Source organism: Struthio camelus, chromosome 5 (genome assembly GCF_040807025.1).
Source record: "Struthio camelus isolate bStrCam1 chromosome 5, bStrCam1.hap1, whole genome shotgun sequence".
NCBI lineage: Eukaryota > Metazoa > Chordata > Aves > Struthioniformes > Struthionidae > Struthio > Struthio camelus.
In genome coordinates, this window is record NC_090946.1 from 57,132,813 (window position 1) to 57,149,016 (window position 16,204).

The 16,204-nt window shown below is 39.4% G+C and overlaps 1 protein-coding gene across 1 annotated transcript; it reads left to right on the forward strand.

The window, feature by feature from the left end:
- The first annotated feature begins 247 nt into the window (after positions 1-247).
- PNN (pinin, desmosome associated protein) lies at positions 248-11,719 on the forward strand. Its single transcript, XM_068946519.1, has 9 exons — positions 248-549; positions 1,051-1,122; positions 2,054-2,122; positions 3,595-3,667; positions 3,750-3,844; positions 6,173-6,248; positions 7,883-8,038; positions 8,131-8,269; positions 9,315-11,719. Exons 1-9 carry the CDS (start codon positions 437-439, stop codon positions 10,601-10,603), a joined length of 2,082 nt encoding a protein of 693 aa, XP_068802620.1. The 5' UTR covers positions 248-436; the 3' UTR covers positions 10,604-11,719.
- Positions 11,720-16,204: the final 4,485 nt, after the last annotated feature.

Below are 16,204 nucleotides of genomic sequence, written 5' to 3' on the forward strand. Positions count from 1 at the left end.
GTAGGGCTGGTCCCGGGTGGGTGAGGACGCGCGCCCTCGGGATGGCTTGCTGATTGGTCTAGAGGAAAATGACGAAGTGAGTGCTTATTAACTAAGAGCGATGTCACTCAGACGCCCGTCCGGTTTTTCTAGGGGTGGCGGGCAGAAGCTTTCGGTAGTTGGTTGGTTGGGCTGTCAGTCTACCTCTGAGCTCTGTGATTGGTAGGTACGTCCCGCGAGCGTTGGCCGTGGGGCGGGCCCTTTCGTCTCATTGCCCGATTATTGGCGGGCGGCGGCGGCGGCCGAGGGGCTATTGGCTGGGCCGCGCGGCCTTCGGCTCCCGGCGTGGTGGGGGCCGCCGGGCGGGCTGTGCCGCGCCGCGCGTGGGCGGGGCGTCTCTCCCCGTTACCCAGCGGTGCTTTGCGCTGGGCCCTGGCTAGGCCGCGCTGCTGGCGGGATGGCGGTGGCGGTGCGCGCGCTGCAGGAGCAGCTGGAGAAAGCCAAGGAGAGCCTCAAGCACGTGGATGAGAATATCCGCAAGCTCACGGGCCGGGACCCCAACGATGTGAGGTGAGGCGAGGCGAGGCAGGCGGCGGGGAGGGAGGGGTGCGCGCGCGGGGCACGGCGCGGCCCGGCGGGCGGAGGGGAGAGAGAGGGCGTGTGAGGGGGGAGCGCGCGCCGCGGCCGTTGCCCCCGTCGGATGGGGGTGGAGGTGGAGGTGGGGGAGGGGCGGGACGGAGGGGCCGGGTGGCCTTCAGCCGCTCGCAGGCCGCAGCTCGCCGCCCCCGCGCTCTTCTTTGGGCCAGCGAGGGGCCGCTGCGCCCCTGGGCCCGGCGGGGGGGGGGGACCCGCCTGTTCGCCTGCGGCGGGGACTGTCAGGCGGGAAGGGGGGGGGCTGCCGTGGGGCATGTGAAGAAGCGGTCATGGCCGCGGGCGCCGCCGGCGGGGGGGGGGGGGGGGGGGCGCCGCGCCCCGGGGCGGCTCCCCGCAGCTCTCCGTGCCGGGCTCGGAGGGGCCGAGCGCGGAGCGGGGCCGGGGCCATCCGCTAACAGCTCTCACTGTTCCCTCCAGGCCCCCTCAAAACAGACTGTTAGCCCTCACAGGCCCTGGTGGAGGTAGAGGGCGTGGGAGCTTACTGTTAAGGTAAGGAGCCGCAGAGCTGAGCACAGGGTTTCTTTAACCCTTTACTTGGGTATTATTTTGTTGACTTTACACGGGGGTGTTTTTCTTGCATGATCACTTTGCTCACTGTAAATGACCTAGAGTCGTTGTTCAGTAAGCAGGCACCAGAGCCAGGCTGAGAGGGCTATGGAGCAGTGGGGGTTTTATGTCACAGCCTGAAATTTAAAGTTCTTTCTCATTCTGAGTTGTAACATTTTGTGTTAAATTTGTGGCTTCTCCTAACGTTTCCTGTAGCTAAGCTGGAAATTAGGGGGAAAAAAAGAAATAGTTTAAGTGAAGATGGGGAGGGGTGGTCTCTGTGACCTTGTCTCTTTGTATTGGTTCAAACTCCATCTCTCAGTAGTTAAAAAAGTATCGGCTCTTCCAGGCCGAGTACAAAGAGTTGAAGTTGATAGGAATTTTAAAACAGTAACAACTTTTGGATGCTTACGGTAGAAATGATGTTGGGCTGAAAAAATATAGGTAAAAGCACTAGTATTTTGTTGTGTTTCCCCCCTCCCAGTAGATTGGAAGTTTTGCTTTTTGTATTGTGATTCTTTTTTAATGAGTTGTGTTTGTTTAATTGCAATATTAATCTGCTGATTAAGATTTAATACATTCTGAAAGTTTTTACAAAATGAATACTGGAATCCATTGGGACTACTTGTTTGAGTGTAACTGCTCATTTGAATAAGGATAGAAATTCAGTTTTAGGTTAGTCGGCCCATAAGCAGTATGCTTAACTACCATATTGCTGTAATAACAGCCAAATGATAATATTACTGAGTAAAACTTATTGTTATGTCGTTGCCACAAAGACAAATACAATTTGATTGTGCAGGCTTAAGGTAGACTTGTGCCATACTTGGGATTAGACTGACCTGTTCTGAGATCACAAGTGGTTTCTTTTTAGGCGTGGATTCTCGGATAGTGGAGGAGGACCCCCAGCCAAACAGAGGGATCTTGAAGGTGCAGCCAATAGGTGGGTGCAAAAATTGATGCAGAGAACGTGCTTTATCAGAATAAGAGTTTCTAACAGTAAGTTTAAAATACTTAGAATCAATAACTATTAATGACTGATGGCTATGATCATCTTTAGAGTTCACACGTTCAAGGCCTGCTGGAAATATTTTTGGGTGACAGCACTTGACTGTGATGAAATTTTTTTTCCTTAATTATACCAATACAGATATTCTTGCATGCTGGAGCGGATGAGGTAGAATAAATAGTAAACTTATTTCTTTGGTGGACTTAAGGGCTTATGCTGTCTTTAGCATCACTGGGAGAGGGAACTCTCTGGGAAATTAAAGAACTTTGTACGTTTCTGATGGATACAAAAATCACAGGTGTTAAAAACCCTTCCACTCACTGTAATCATGAGCACGTTTCTCTTGCATGCTTTATTCGGTGCAGGGGTTAAAAAAATTTTTTTCCTTCCTTGTCAGTCCTGCAGATGCCTCTGCTTTAACTTGCTAGACCTCTTTGTTGCAAACTGTAGTGTATTCAACAGAGTTTTCTGAATATGTTTATGGAATTAGCCACCAAATTCTAAGAATCTGATAAAGATGCTTGCAGTTTTTGTTTTATTTGGCATTATACCCAGCTTGGTAGCCAGATTTGTTTTGCAACAGGCACAAATAAATAGAATTATGGCTGAAACCTCCCTTTCAATAAATTAAATGCACATAGTGTGACAAAAGAGTCAGATTTCGAGCTTTCGCATTTTGACACAGATCCACCAGATGTGGCTCTGGTTATAGTGAACTCCATTCTCTAAGTGCTTACATGCAGCTGTGTGGTTTTGGAAGAAAGTGAGGCTTGCTTTTGAGTTCTTCAGTTAAGCAAATTAAATGCTGTGAAGTGGCATTATTTGTAGTTAAATGCTATGCCACAAAGCTGAGAGTGAAAGCTGAGAATAAGCTATATTTAACGTGCTGCCTAGTTCTTCTTTGTTAAAACCTTGATTCATTTAAGTGCTCTGGACCCTCCCCTAACTTGTTTTGTAGCCGCTCAGCGAGATAATTTAGGTAGCATTTCCCATTTGAAAAATCATACTGATTTGCAGATCTTTATATCCTGATTACTCTTAAAGCTATAATCATTTTAGAGATTTTGAAAAAGTGCAGACAAATGTTAAAAAGAAGGAACAACATTCAAAGATGTTCTAAAAAGTTAAATATGATACTAATACAGGTTATTCTGTTTTACTTTATCATGCAAGTTGTGTTAAACTCTTCTCTCTCGCCTGTCACACTGATTTTTATCAACAGTAGACTCTGTATGTAAAACAACTTGCTGGTCGTGCATTTACCTTCAGAGTAACTAGGAGATTTTTATTTGAAACATTGGTCCTTCTGACTTGATGTCCTGATTTATGTTTTTCTTGTGTTAGAACAGATGTGGTCTTTAATATCCGTTTTCCACTGACCGTTAATGCTTCTTTTTCTTCTGCAGGCTGGGTGGAGAACGTCGGACAAGAAGAGAATCACGCCATGAAAGCGACGCAGAGGATGATGACATTAAAAAGGTAATACCTGACAAAGGGGAGCTACGCAGGAAGAGACGTAATTAACTGGAACATGAAAAAAGTAGCTTGTTTTTCTTTGCAGCCAGCGTTGCCATCTTCTGTTGTTGCTACCTCCAAAGAGCGAACACGTCGAGACCTTATACAAGATCAAAATATGGATGAGAAAGGAAAACAAAGGTATGCAGAAATATTTTTTTTCCAGCACTAATGTAGTAATTCTGAGTGTTAGCACAGAAAGTAGTTTAGATTTTAAAAATATATAGATGATCTTATACATCAAAGATGATGTTGAAGAGGTACCGTAATGGTATAAACTTGTTTTAGATGAATCTTCTCAATTTTTAACAATGTTAACAGTACATTATCCATGTTCCGTAATTGATAGGGATTCTGCTTCTCAGGCCATCTACAGGAATAAGTTTGCTAGTGCTAGTGTAACTAATCATCTCTGAGTATGACAGAAATGTCTGTAGCTTCATTGGTTACTTAATATTTTGGATTGTTACAACAGGAAACAAAAGCAGAATTTGAATCTGGGGACCTGCTCCTGCTCTATTGTGTTTTGCACTATAGAAAACCGTGCAAAAGTATCTTGAATTTATCAGTTCTTCCTCAAAGATCTGTACAGTTAGAGAAGATGCTTTCTTTTTTTTTTTAAAGAACAATTATCAGAGTAGATACAGGTGATATTTGGATTGTCATTTGTGTTACTGATTGAAGGAGAGGATTTTTTTTTTGTTTTTTGGAACAGTCCCATCGTGTGTGTGGGGTTTTTTTTTTTTTTTTTCTGTTAATGCTTTCAGGCTCACTATCATGCATGTCTATGGTCTGACCTTCCTTTTGCCCAAATCTCTTTCGTTTTCTCCTGCTTAATCATATCACCTTTTTTCTTGCATTTCATTTATGTTAGAGTAGCTCTTAAAAGTTCTTGCTGAGATCCAGTCCTGCTCTTCAAAAGAGCTGTTGAAAAAGCAAGTTTGCCCTGTATACAACCTCTTAGACTCTATCCACTCCAGTCTGCATGCCACCTGGTGCCATAGAAAGAATCTGTACCACAAATAGAAGAGTGAGAGCTGGAATAAGGAACTGCAGGGAGTTTCTCTGATAAGAAACAGAAGTCAGTTAGTGAGGAAGGCACTTTGCTTGAGCTTCTTTTCTTTTATAACAACACTAACAAACTTTGATTCTATCAGTAGCTTCTAAATCCTGTCCACACAGAAGCAGTTCCAAGATTCTTAGTGCGTTTCACAGAGTTTCTGGTGCAAAGAAGTTTGTCTCTTTGGAACTGAAGTTTTACTGTTTTGCATTTTGGTAGTCTTTTTGTGGAGATGAGAAAAACGATATTTATCTGTTTGTGACTCATTTTATAGTGGAAAGAGGCTCTTTTAGAGTACAGCATCCCCTGGATTCTGATTTGGCTCAGTGTCCTCTAGGATGGCATTCATATGCAGATACCCTTGACAGAAAATATTTAATCCCCAGCTCTTAATTTTTTCCCCATTCCTCTTCTGCTGTTTCATGTACAAGCATTTTTGTTTTCCTGCTGGTTTTGGTCTTGTGACACTGAGTGAAGAGTAGCCTTTCTTTTCTCTCTAGTTAACTGAGTTAATGTTCAAGGTGAATAAAGGAGGAAGTCTCCTTGTTGTAAAGACGTAATTTGTGATTAAAGGGAAGGAAAGAAAAGGTGAAATTCAAGAAGTTAGTTATTCAGAAGAAAGGAGTTAGTTGGATGACTTCATTTATTTAAGAAAGTTTTCTCAAAACACACATAATTGGATGAAGGCTTCTTAACCACGTATCAGTGAGTCCACCCCCCCCCCCCCCCCCGCTTCCCCTGGCCTCATTCCTCTATTGTGAACGAAAGCAATCCTTGTTTCATATAACAATGCAATACCTCATTGTATGAGAGAGATTGTTAAGCAGTGGCAGACAGTCTCTCTCTCTCTCTCTCTCTCTCTCTCTCTCTCTCTCTCTCTCTCTCTAACTCTCTAACTCTCTAACTCTCTAACTCTCTCTCTCCCCCCCCCCCCCCACCCTCGTGGCTCCATTTCTCCTTAATTCTTTCTGGGAAGAAACTGGTTTTTGTGTCCTTCAAAAAACAGCAGGGCCTTCCAATGCACTGATTATATTGAGATATCACACTGTATTTACTCAGCCCTATCTTCAGTACTCTTTGCTTTCAGAATGATTTTCTGTTTTTAATTTTTCCTTAGTGTCACTTTTTCAGACAAAAAATTTGCAGGCGTCCTATTTTTCAGTGTTAACTCTGCTGTGTTATGGGTAAGAGCTATGTCTCACTCCTTAGCAAAATATGATATGTCACTGTAAATTATACCCTTGACTGTTGGCACAGTCAGTACGTGCTCTGTTGCTAATAGCCTTGACTGATACTGAGCCTTTAAAAATAAACATCTCTGAGGTGGGAAAGTTTCTCTGATTGTTTATGCAAATAAAAATCTCGGTACTTAAACTGATCTTCAAATTTTTTTTGTTTTTTTTATTTAGGAATCGACGTATATTTGGCTTGTTGATGGGCACTCTTCAAAAATTTAAGCAGGAGTCCACAGTTGCTACTGAGAGGGTACTTAATTTTTAGTTTAACAGATTCTAAACTGTAAATAATAAGGCAAAATTGCGTGGCACAGGTTGCAGGTATTGCAAGTGTAATGAATTGGTAACATTGGTAAGAATACAGGTAGGTTTTTGGTTGCTTTAGTTTAGTTGAATTGGGGGATAGGGAGGTGGAAAAGGGACTCTACGGATTTTTTTGACTTTACAAAATTGAAAATGCAAAATAGGAAGTAGATGATCTCTTTTCTTGTTGACGTTATTTGGGGATAATTTCAAAGTAAATGGAATTTAATCAGGTAAACTATATAATCAGTCATAGGCCATTTCTGTAAACAATGGTGATTCAGAATCCCTGAAGCGGTGCTGACCCTCGTGTGTTCCAGATGTTTAAATTATAACCAAGTATACAAAGAGCGTATGGTTGTATTTCATCATTTGTTTGAACAAAAACCAATGGTTTTTTTCCTGTCATGTAGATGATAAGCATTCTTGCTTTTAGTAAATGAATGTGATTGTCCTGAAGTGAAGGCTTTACATAGCTTAGTGGTAACTTCAAAAAAATCTTTAGAAGAGTAGTATGGTGATGACTTTATACCTAGTATGCCTATTTAAATAGTGCAGGCTATGGTATGGATTAATTAATAATAATCTCCATTAGATTAAAAATGGTATGTGAAAGTTCATGAGAAGTTCTACTTTCAGCAGTGCAGCAGAGAAAGCTATGAAGTCTTTATATTTAAACCTCTTTGGTGAAGTGCTAGCGTAGGTAGCTTGCTGTGTTGGTATTGATTTCTTTCACAGCATTATTGGGATATTCTGTTTTCTCTGTGACTAGTATTGTAGCACATAAGGAGTACCAAAGTTCTCGATTTCCTGTTTTAAAAGCAAGCAGACAACAGTTGCAGGGGATGGTCTTGAAACACAGGTTCCTCATATAACTTACAGCAGTATGTGTTTGTATAAAGCAACTTTGAGGTGTTACTGTTCATTTTAACATTTTTCTGAGAATTTTTATAGGCAATGTTTTCTTCATAGATAAGATTTTGCTATAAATCAACTTAGAGGTCTGAGGAGTTTCATGAGACACAGTTGTTTCTTTTTGTCCAGGCACTAAATTGTATATTTGTGTTGGACAACTGTTATATAATCACATATGGCCGTCTAGGACATGTAAACAGGGATCCCTGGATTACAGTTAGACATCTGATACTGAATATACAGGAAGTATTCACAACGTAATTGTTTTTGCTTCAGACACCAGTCTATAGCCTTTCATTTGTTTCTGAGGGAGGTTGAATTTTTTTTTTTCTCTTCAAGTGGAGCTCCTGAAATCTATTTGTATTTTCTACCTTTTCGAAAAACCATGTTGAATCTTGAAAGTTCAAATGCAAATTGAATGGTAAACCTGAAGCAGATAGAAATCCATAGGGGCATATCATTTGTTAGTAGGTGTGTGTGCACGCACACAGATTTTTGCCAGCAGGCAGTGGCACTCTTTTCTTACGTTACTGGTAATACAGTAGCTATCTCAATTTCTTTTGAGCAATGCTTTTAACAGTGTAAATACAAACAATTCTAACTAGACCAAACTAGAATTTTTTTGATTTAGAAAAAAGAATTAAAGTACTTCTTTATTTATCATAGCAAAAGAGACGACAAGAAATTGAACAAAAGCTTGAAGTGCAGGCAGAAGAAGAAAGAAAGCAAGTTGAAAATGAAAGGCGAGAACTGTTCGAAGAAAGGCGTGCTAAACAGACAGAACTGCGGTTACTGGAGCAAAAGGTTGAGCTTGCTCAGTTGGTGAGTTTTAATTTTGTTCTATTTAGTTCTGTTCTTTCTCTTGTATAAGTTATAATCTTGTGGATCTTATGTTTTTTTCTTTCATTTCTCAGCAAGAAGAATGGAATGAACATAACGCTAAAATAATTAAATATATAAGAACGAAGACAAGACCCCACTTATTCTACATACCTGGCAGAATGTGTCCTGCTACACAGAAGCTGATGGAAGAGTCACAGAAAAAGATGAATGGTAAGTGATCCGTGCGGTACATAACTGCTGCTGTTCTTGCTTCCCTCTGGTGTGTGCTGTACAAATTTAAGCCTTTCTGCTTAGATATAGTAATTTCATGGTCAGGACAAAACGTGTGTTCTTGTATGAATGCTCATCATAGCTGAGTGATGTTACTCCTTTAGTGACTTATTTCTGTTGGGTGCTTTGATTCTTTTATAAGAAGTCAAAAGAGGTGTCTACGTAATCTCAGAAGTATTTGTTTAAAATTTAGTCCTTTATATTAACTTTAGTATCCAGATGTATGCCAGTGCAGCAACTTCGTTTTGAAAAAGCAGATTCTATGGAATGAAGACCCCAGGAAATGCAGGTTTTTACAAGGAGTTGAGAATTTCTTCCTTAAGTATAGCACTAGTACTTTGTGGTGATTTTCTTTGTGGGTTTTTCGTTTTTTATTACCTTAATGTGTGTTCATTTGTCTGTTTCGCAGGATGACTATATTTTCCTTTCGGAAAACAATTTAAAATACTGCGTGGTGATGGTAGTCTTACTGTTCTTTTTATTAAACTGAGAATTTGTTTTCTTCATTGTGTGGGGTGGGGAATAAGAAGCTAGTTCAGCCGTTTGAATAGCTTACATTATTAAAGGGGTTTTTGTTTTTTATTTTTTCAATACTAATCTGCTTTTTGCTGACTCCTAGTGTCTGTTGTTCACCTTGGGAAGCATAATTTTGTTAATGCCTGTTATGTATAAATGCCAGGAAATGAGGATGGTATTTTGATACGCTGTTGGTTAGAATGATTTCAGCAAAGTCAAACTTTTTGTTAGATTAGATACGGTTCTGTTGTTCTGGTACTCAGCTGAGCTGATTGTCCTCTTTGCCTTGCTTTAGTAAGGTAACCAGCAATCTTTTGCATTGTGCATGAATAGCTCGCTGCTTCAGAACAAATAGGGACGCAATATTTGTAAGTTAAAACAATTTGATAACTACGAGTGCAGAGTTAAGGAAAAAAATAGATTTCTGTAGATTATCTGTCTGAAACTTTTTTATGCGTTTATTCTCCAGCAATCTTTGAAAGCAGGCGCAATGAATTTGCAGAGCAAATTAACAAAATGGAGGCCAGGCCCAGAAGACAATCTGTGAAGGAAAAAGAACAGCAGGAGGTGCAGACTGAAGAAAAGAAGGAAGAACAGAACAAGGAGCAGGAAGAGGGTAAGGTGGCTCAGCAGGTGGAGGAGTTGGAGACAGGTAATCAGAACAATGATGTAGAAATGGAGGAGGCAGGGGAGGAAAAGGGAAAAACAGGTTCAGGGCATAGTGATGGAGAGAAAGAGCAGGAAGAGGATGAACAGAAACATGAAATGGAGATTAAAGTAGGAGAGACTACTGAGGTGAGGGAGAATGACAAGCAGCAGGATGGTCAGCATGAAGAGGTCACAGCTGTAAAAGAAGAAGGTGAGAGTATTCAGCCAGTGGATAATGAGCAGGATGTGGTAGAAATGAATGAGGCAGATAGTGCAGAACCTGTAGACAATGAAAATGGCAAAGAAGCGGAACCAGAAACTGAGTGTGATGCTCAGACAGAAAAAGTGTGTAATATTCCTTCTCCTGAGAAGGAGAAAGGTATCAAACCAGAAATTGAAGCTGACTCTGAAGGAAAACAGGAAAAGGCACCTGAATCCCAGCCAGAACCTGAGGCTGAGGCCCCACCTCAGCCAGAGTCTGTGCTACTACCACAGTCGCCTCCGTTATCTCAGTCTGTTCAGGATGCAGAGCCTCAGGCAGACAAGGATGAAAATGCTGTGGTGTCCATAAAGGTAGTTGAGGTGCAGACAGAGCAGAGTCAGACACTGAGCGTAGAAGTTAAAAATAAGACTAGGAGTAGAAGCAGGGGCAGGGCAAGGAACAAAACCAGTAAGAGTCACAGTCGTAGTAGCAGCAGCAGTAGTAGCAGTAGTACTTCGAGCAGTACTAGTAGTGGAAGTAGTTCCAGCACTGGCAGCAGTAGTAGTCGGAGTAGTTCCAGCAGCAGTAGCACTACAAGTGGGAGCACTAGCAGGGACAGTAGCAGCAGTAGTTCTACCAGTAGTGAAAGTAGAAGTCGAAGCAGAGGAAGAGGGCATAACAGAGACAGAAAACGCAGGAGGAGTGTGGATAGGAAGCGAAGGGATGCTTCAGGAGTAGACAGAAGTCACAAGTCCTCAAAAGGTGGTAGCAGAGATGCAAAAAGCTCAAAGGATAAAAGTTCAAGATCTGATAGAAAGAGGTCTATATCAGAAAGTAGTCGGTCAGGCAAGAGAACTTCACGGAGTGAAAGAGACCGTAAATCAGACAGGAAAGACAAAAGGCGTTAACAGAAGAGACCAAGCTTCCTTAGCCTAATCTTTGCAGCAGAAGATTATTTGAGTGAAAGGATTCCTTGTAAGGAGGAGGAGAAGGCTGCCTTAAGAATTGCATGCTGTAAAAAATCTTTTGGAAAAATGCAGACTGTTTACCAGGCATTCTTGTACTTTTTACATAATTTTGTAAAAGGTGACTTATCAAAATTATGTGAAGTTCCTGAAAAATGTAAAAATAAAAGATTAACACTCCTTTGCATCTTTTTTTAAATATCCTGTACTCATTAAGATCCTCTGTATATTTTAATAGGTAAATCTTTAAGTTGGTGTGATCACTTCTACTTCTGTATCATACACCTTTTTTTTTTTTGTAGAAATAAATGTGCATTTTAAATAAATTGTTTGAGGTGTCCTGTTGACACTTAAATTCTCTTTTTAGATCTACATGTGCAGGGAGGCAATGTTGCAATAATTTTACTTTTCCCCTCTGTTCCTTGCAAGAATGGGAATCTTAAGTCCCATTAAAGGGAGTAATTGCTCTCTAGTGCTGGATAGGAAGGGAAAGTAATCAGCTGGATCTATGCCTCTTGTTTTCTTCTGTAATCACCCATTCTTACTCAATTCTATCTTCTAGTATTATAAGCCTTTTTGTTACCTATATGTGGTCAATAAGTCAATAAGTGAAAATGTTAACACTGACCAAGATGAGCTGCTCAAGTCAGAGTCTGGAATACCACTCTTATCTGCCTTCTGCAGGTGCTTGGGTAATGTTTACATCTATGTTCTGGAGACAGTTAATCTATTTAATGATGCTCCTTGCTTTGATGGCCAGTGGAGGAAAGACTTCAGCTCGCTTCTCAACCAGGATTATTTTATTTTAGCTGCAAACTAACCTTTGATCCCTTCATACCACTAGGAATAATTACATTGCAGTGTTGGAGTTACCTGGGACTACCTAATGCCAATGTTGTGTGCGTGCAAGAACGCTTTCTGAATGTATTTAATACAACTTAAAGTGGTATGGTGTGTTTATGAAGGTGAATACTGTTTTTATATAATTTTGTATGAAAAAACAATAGCATCTGTTACTCTGTTCTGTACATGTGCAAATAAACGTGGCTTTGTAGATTATTCCCTCGATGCCTGACTTTTTTCTATAACACAGGAGTATCACCTTAGTCTTCATAGATTTAAATATTTATCATAGTTGCAGGTGACTATCTTAGATGATGTGTATCCAAAATTATTCTTAGCTTATAGTTTTTAATTAATGCCCAATAAGTGAAACACTGCTATGCTCTGATGGTACTTGGCTTGCAGAAAATTCATGTCATATGCCAAGTCACAGACCAGGAAATCCTGGAAAGTTTTCAGAAGGAAAATGATCTGTAGGCTTATTTTTATTGCACTAAATTATATATATGCCCTGTTTTTCTGGAATAGAGAGCATAATTTCAGTTTCATTTAGTGCGGGGAGGGGGGGGAATTAGTCCTCAGAGTTTTCGTCTGAACTCGTGATCCAAGTAGTGACAGATTTCTGTGGTGTGGAGTACTGAAATTTACTGCTTGAAGAGACTTGTCTACCCAGGGAAGAAGTATAATATCCTTTCAGCACAGATTTACAGTGTGGGAAGGCTCCTTGTGCTTTCCGCTTCTCTTAACAGGTCCAGTATTTTTTTTCTGTTTAGATTCTTAGTCCATTTAACTGTAGTATCCTGTCTACCTCTGCTTCTCTACAGTCGAGAATCGTATCTAAATTCCTGTCCATAGTCTTCAACTGTATTTCCTTCCCCTTTTCTTAGAGCCTCAGAGAGGAGGTGAATTAATGTGTTTGATAAAATGCCTTTCCTCTGAAGGACAAAGAGCAAAAATTAATGTCTTATTCAAGATGTTAAACTTCGCAGTTTACCGCGGGCAACAAATATTTATACAGGATAGTTGAGCAAGTGTTACTCGTTTGCATGTTTCAATTAACTTCAAATTGCTTTTTGAAAGCCATTTTAATTTTTTGTTTGATAATTTCTTGTAACATAATGAATATTTTAAATTTTTATCTTTTTGAGCTTAATTGAGTAATTCAATGTTGAGTAATATTACTTTTGTGATATTGCATAGGTTTTAATAGCCAATATTGTAGCCATTATAGAAAGCTGGAGAAGTGCATTGCTGGTTGGAAGGCACAGTACACTGTTTCAGAGGTATATACTGACAGGGTTTATAATAACAATGTGGTGGGTCCTGGTAACTGGACTAAGGAGTGGATTGATTACATTTAATTTCTTGTTTCAGGTTGTGTGATACAGGCAGCAATATATTTTTGACAAGGTGAAAATACAGGAGTGTTTTTTGTTGCAGAGTTGCAAAGCAGGTGATGTATCTAATAGCTTAACGTCTACCTTAAAAGAAACTTAGAATAACAGGAGTTTTACTGTGCTGTTTATAGTCAACTTTGCTAAATCTGAGAAACTCAGTGAACCTAAACCTCTGTAATGAGTTTGTAAGAATGGAGTTTTCTAAAAGCTAGATACTGCAAAGAAGCTGGAGAAGTAGTATGCAGGTCTCTTATAAAGCAGTAATCTTTTTAGTCATTTGGTTGTGTTTACTTTCAAAGCCCCATTCTGTCACCCTGAACCAATTTCAGAGCCATGGATAGGGCTGAGGCAATAGATGCAATTTCCTTCCTCTGTCCCCAGCCACCTATTTCAAACCGTTAACAATTTAGAGTCTGAATTTGATACAACAGTTTGGGATTTCTGAGAATTAAGTGCAGATAGCATTGAGGCAGTGAAATGAATAAAATGTTTACTTATTTCTGTTCCCTATTGTGGTGATTAGCAATAAAAGAAAAAAGACCTTGTTCTCACTAAAGTAATGTGGAAAAATGAATGACCAAAAGGGAAAAACTAATAATGAAATTAAGATGCTTCATTTGAGTGGGCAACATGCCATGTATGGTCTATGCCTGCCTTGTGGAGTGTTTACATCAGATGGTCCCTTCTAAGGTTTAAATATGAATTTAGAAGACTTTCTTGTAGTGCTTTTAAACTGTGCATTGACTCTATCCCATTTACTTGTCCTAATTTTCTTCAGTCCTGATACAGAGAGAAACTGGAAGACTCCAAGAATGTGTTTTTTTCCCTGATGTTCCACTCAGAGTCCTTGTCAAAGTAGATTTTGCACAGATTGTTCGTAAATTATAACCTGAAACATGACTTTGCATAAAAGATGCACCTCTTCAAATTCCTGCTTCCTTACCTAAACTGACATCCTTGTGCTTAAACCAGCTTCACTGTGAGTATTCAAAGGAAATTTGAAAGTAATTCTTGAAAGGAACGTAGGCATTAGTGAGCGAAGAAGCTCCAGCAAAATTAACTTTGGAAACCAGTAAATTTGCAAATGGATTTCTAAAAGTATATTTTCTTTATGGGAGAAGGTACAGCCTTGTGGTTATGCCCCAGTTATAACTTTGAGATCCAGGTTCGGCTGCTGATTTTAAAGCAATTGTGTGCAACAGGGCATGCCTATTCATTTCTGTAAGTTGCAGATCTGTAAAATAATTTCCCTACTGACAAGAGTATTTATGTGACTGCATGTATTTATGATGTGATCAAATGCTGTGGCAGTGGCAATGTGAGTAGTCAAGAGATCTGTGTTTCAGAGGATATCATTTGGCCTTTTCAGATTTTTTTCTCACCTGTTTTATTAAAAAAAAAAAAACACTATTTTACCACAAACTTTTTTCAGGTAATTGTTAATAGATGACAATGTTCTATTATATGATAAAATGTGAGGCATTCAAAGCTAGGAATTATATTATCAAGATTCAAAGTAGTCTAAGAAAATCTGTGGTTTTCTAGGAATGCACTGTTAACTGTCAAGTTTGTAACCTGTTTTGTAATGGGAAAGCAATAATTGCTTTTTCTTATTATTACCCTGACTGAAAGAGTTAGTTTAAATCTGGATGATGAATGCCTATTACCTGTTTAGGTTTATTTAACTGGAAGAGCAGTGAATTAATGTTTATTTTCTTCTAATTGATTACTTTTTAAAATATACCTGTTAAAAAAATCTTTTTGATGTGATATTTGATTCAATGTAAAAGCTGATCTGCATTTTCATCTAAACATCCTAAGTCAGCAGAACTATATTGTAAGTGCTTTGGCTGTGACCATATTTTCCCACATACTAGTGCAATATCCTGCACAGTTAAACCCTAAATTCTGAATGGAGTCTTGTGGTGCTATCATAAAAATATAACTAAAACTGTACATATAACTATTGTTATTATAAAATGTGTGTTGACTTTTATGTACTTAAGAGAATTTGTACAAACTTATGATTTGCTTTGGGTTCTTTATTGTTAATGCAGATACTGAATATTCTAAGAAATACAGCGTCCTGTGTTAATACAGGACCATGTCTTAAGATTCATCCAATCTGCCCAAGCATGCTACTCAATTTATTTAAATCATACCATTCACTTTACTGTGAATTTTAATATGTCATAAGGGTTCTCTATATTTCTAGATCAGTAGTTAAAGTTACTAAAATGTCGTTCCCAATAAAAAGCTAATAGTTTCAAAAAAGCTGTGTCATTCCCAGTTAAAAAGCTAATGACAACTGTTGGAAATAGAGCTTGCTTTCTCATTAGCATTGTCTGTCTTTGCATGTATAATAGTACTCACATTTGTTGCTTAAGTTCTGCAGATGTGTCTAATTTTACTTGCCAAATAGAAATAAAGCGAAGTCTCTATCTGCTATAAAGTTTTCAACTTTGTCCTTTGGAAGCCAGCTATGATAAACCCCATTAATCTTTATCTTTTACTTCAGTACAAAGGTGATTGGAAGTTATGCTTGTATAATGTCTGTGAGCGTGTGACTTGCAGAAGAAAAGAATATTTGATCTAAACGTGATTTATTATTGAAGTTATACGAGACAAACAAATAACAACAGAGATCAGGGCACTGTTAATCAGCCTTTTAACAGCCTCAAACCTAGATGAATTACTATTGAGACCATACGCTGCACAGTGAACAGTGCCCAGAATAACTTGAAAATCGCAGACGTAGGTTAAACTGAGTTGCAACGATGAGTTGCAGCATTTTTAGCATCTTGATTAAAAAAAAACTTAAAGCAAACCCAAACTAATTCGAAGACAAAGATATCTCTCCATGTGAAATGCAATTCAGAGCCACTTTCAGAGATAATTTGGCAAATAATGTAATACAGTGCGGATTTAAGATCTCTTAGCTTGTCCCCCTATGTAAACTTGCTGAACTACTTAATTTTAGGTGTCAAATACCTGGCTTTTCCATTTTTAGGTGAATCAACTCCATGTTACCAGGGTCAAAAATTGACCATTAATCTTTCCATGCTAATGATTGGTTTCTGTCCCGTGGCTGGTGCGCAACATTATGAAAGACTCTGACCAGGTTTTAGCCTTGGTAGGATGAAAATGTTTTTTTTTTCTGATTTTTGTACAATGCTTAGCATATATAGAGTTCCCCCCAATATAAATTTTTTATTTAATCCTTTTTAACAGTTTGTTTCCATCTGTAGAGACGCAGGAATGAGAAGAAAAATGCCTATTTTAGTTTTCTTCTCACCAGGTATCC

Excerpts from the sequence above, each read along its gene's own strand:
- PNN (XM_068946519.1), top strand. The coding sequence starts at position 437 with ATGGCGGTGGCGGTGCGCGCGCTGCAGGAGCAGCTGGAGAAAGCCAAG. Across the intron at positions 1,123-2,053 it reads CGTGGGAGCTTACTGTTAAG|GCGTGGATTCTCGGATAGTG; the intron begins GTAAGGAGCCGC and ends GTTTCTTTTTAG. Across the intron at positions 6,249-7,882 it reads CCACAGTTGCTACTGAGAGG|CAAAAGAGACGACAAGAAAT; the intron begins GTACTTAATTTT and ends TATTTATCATAG.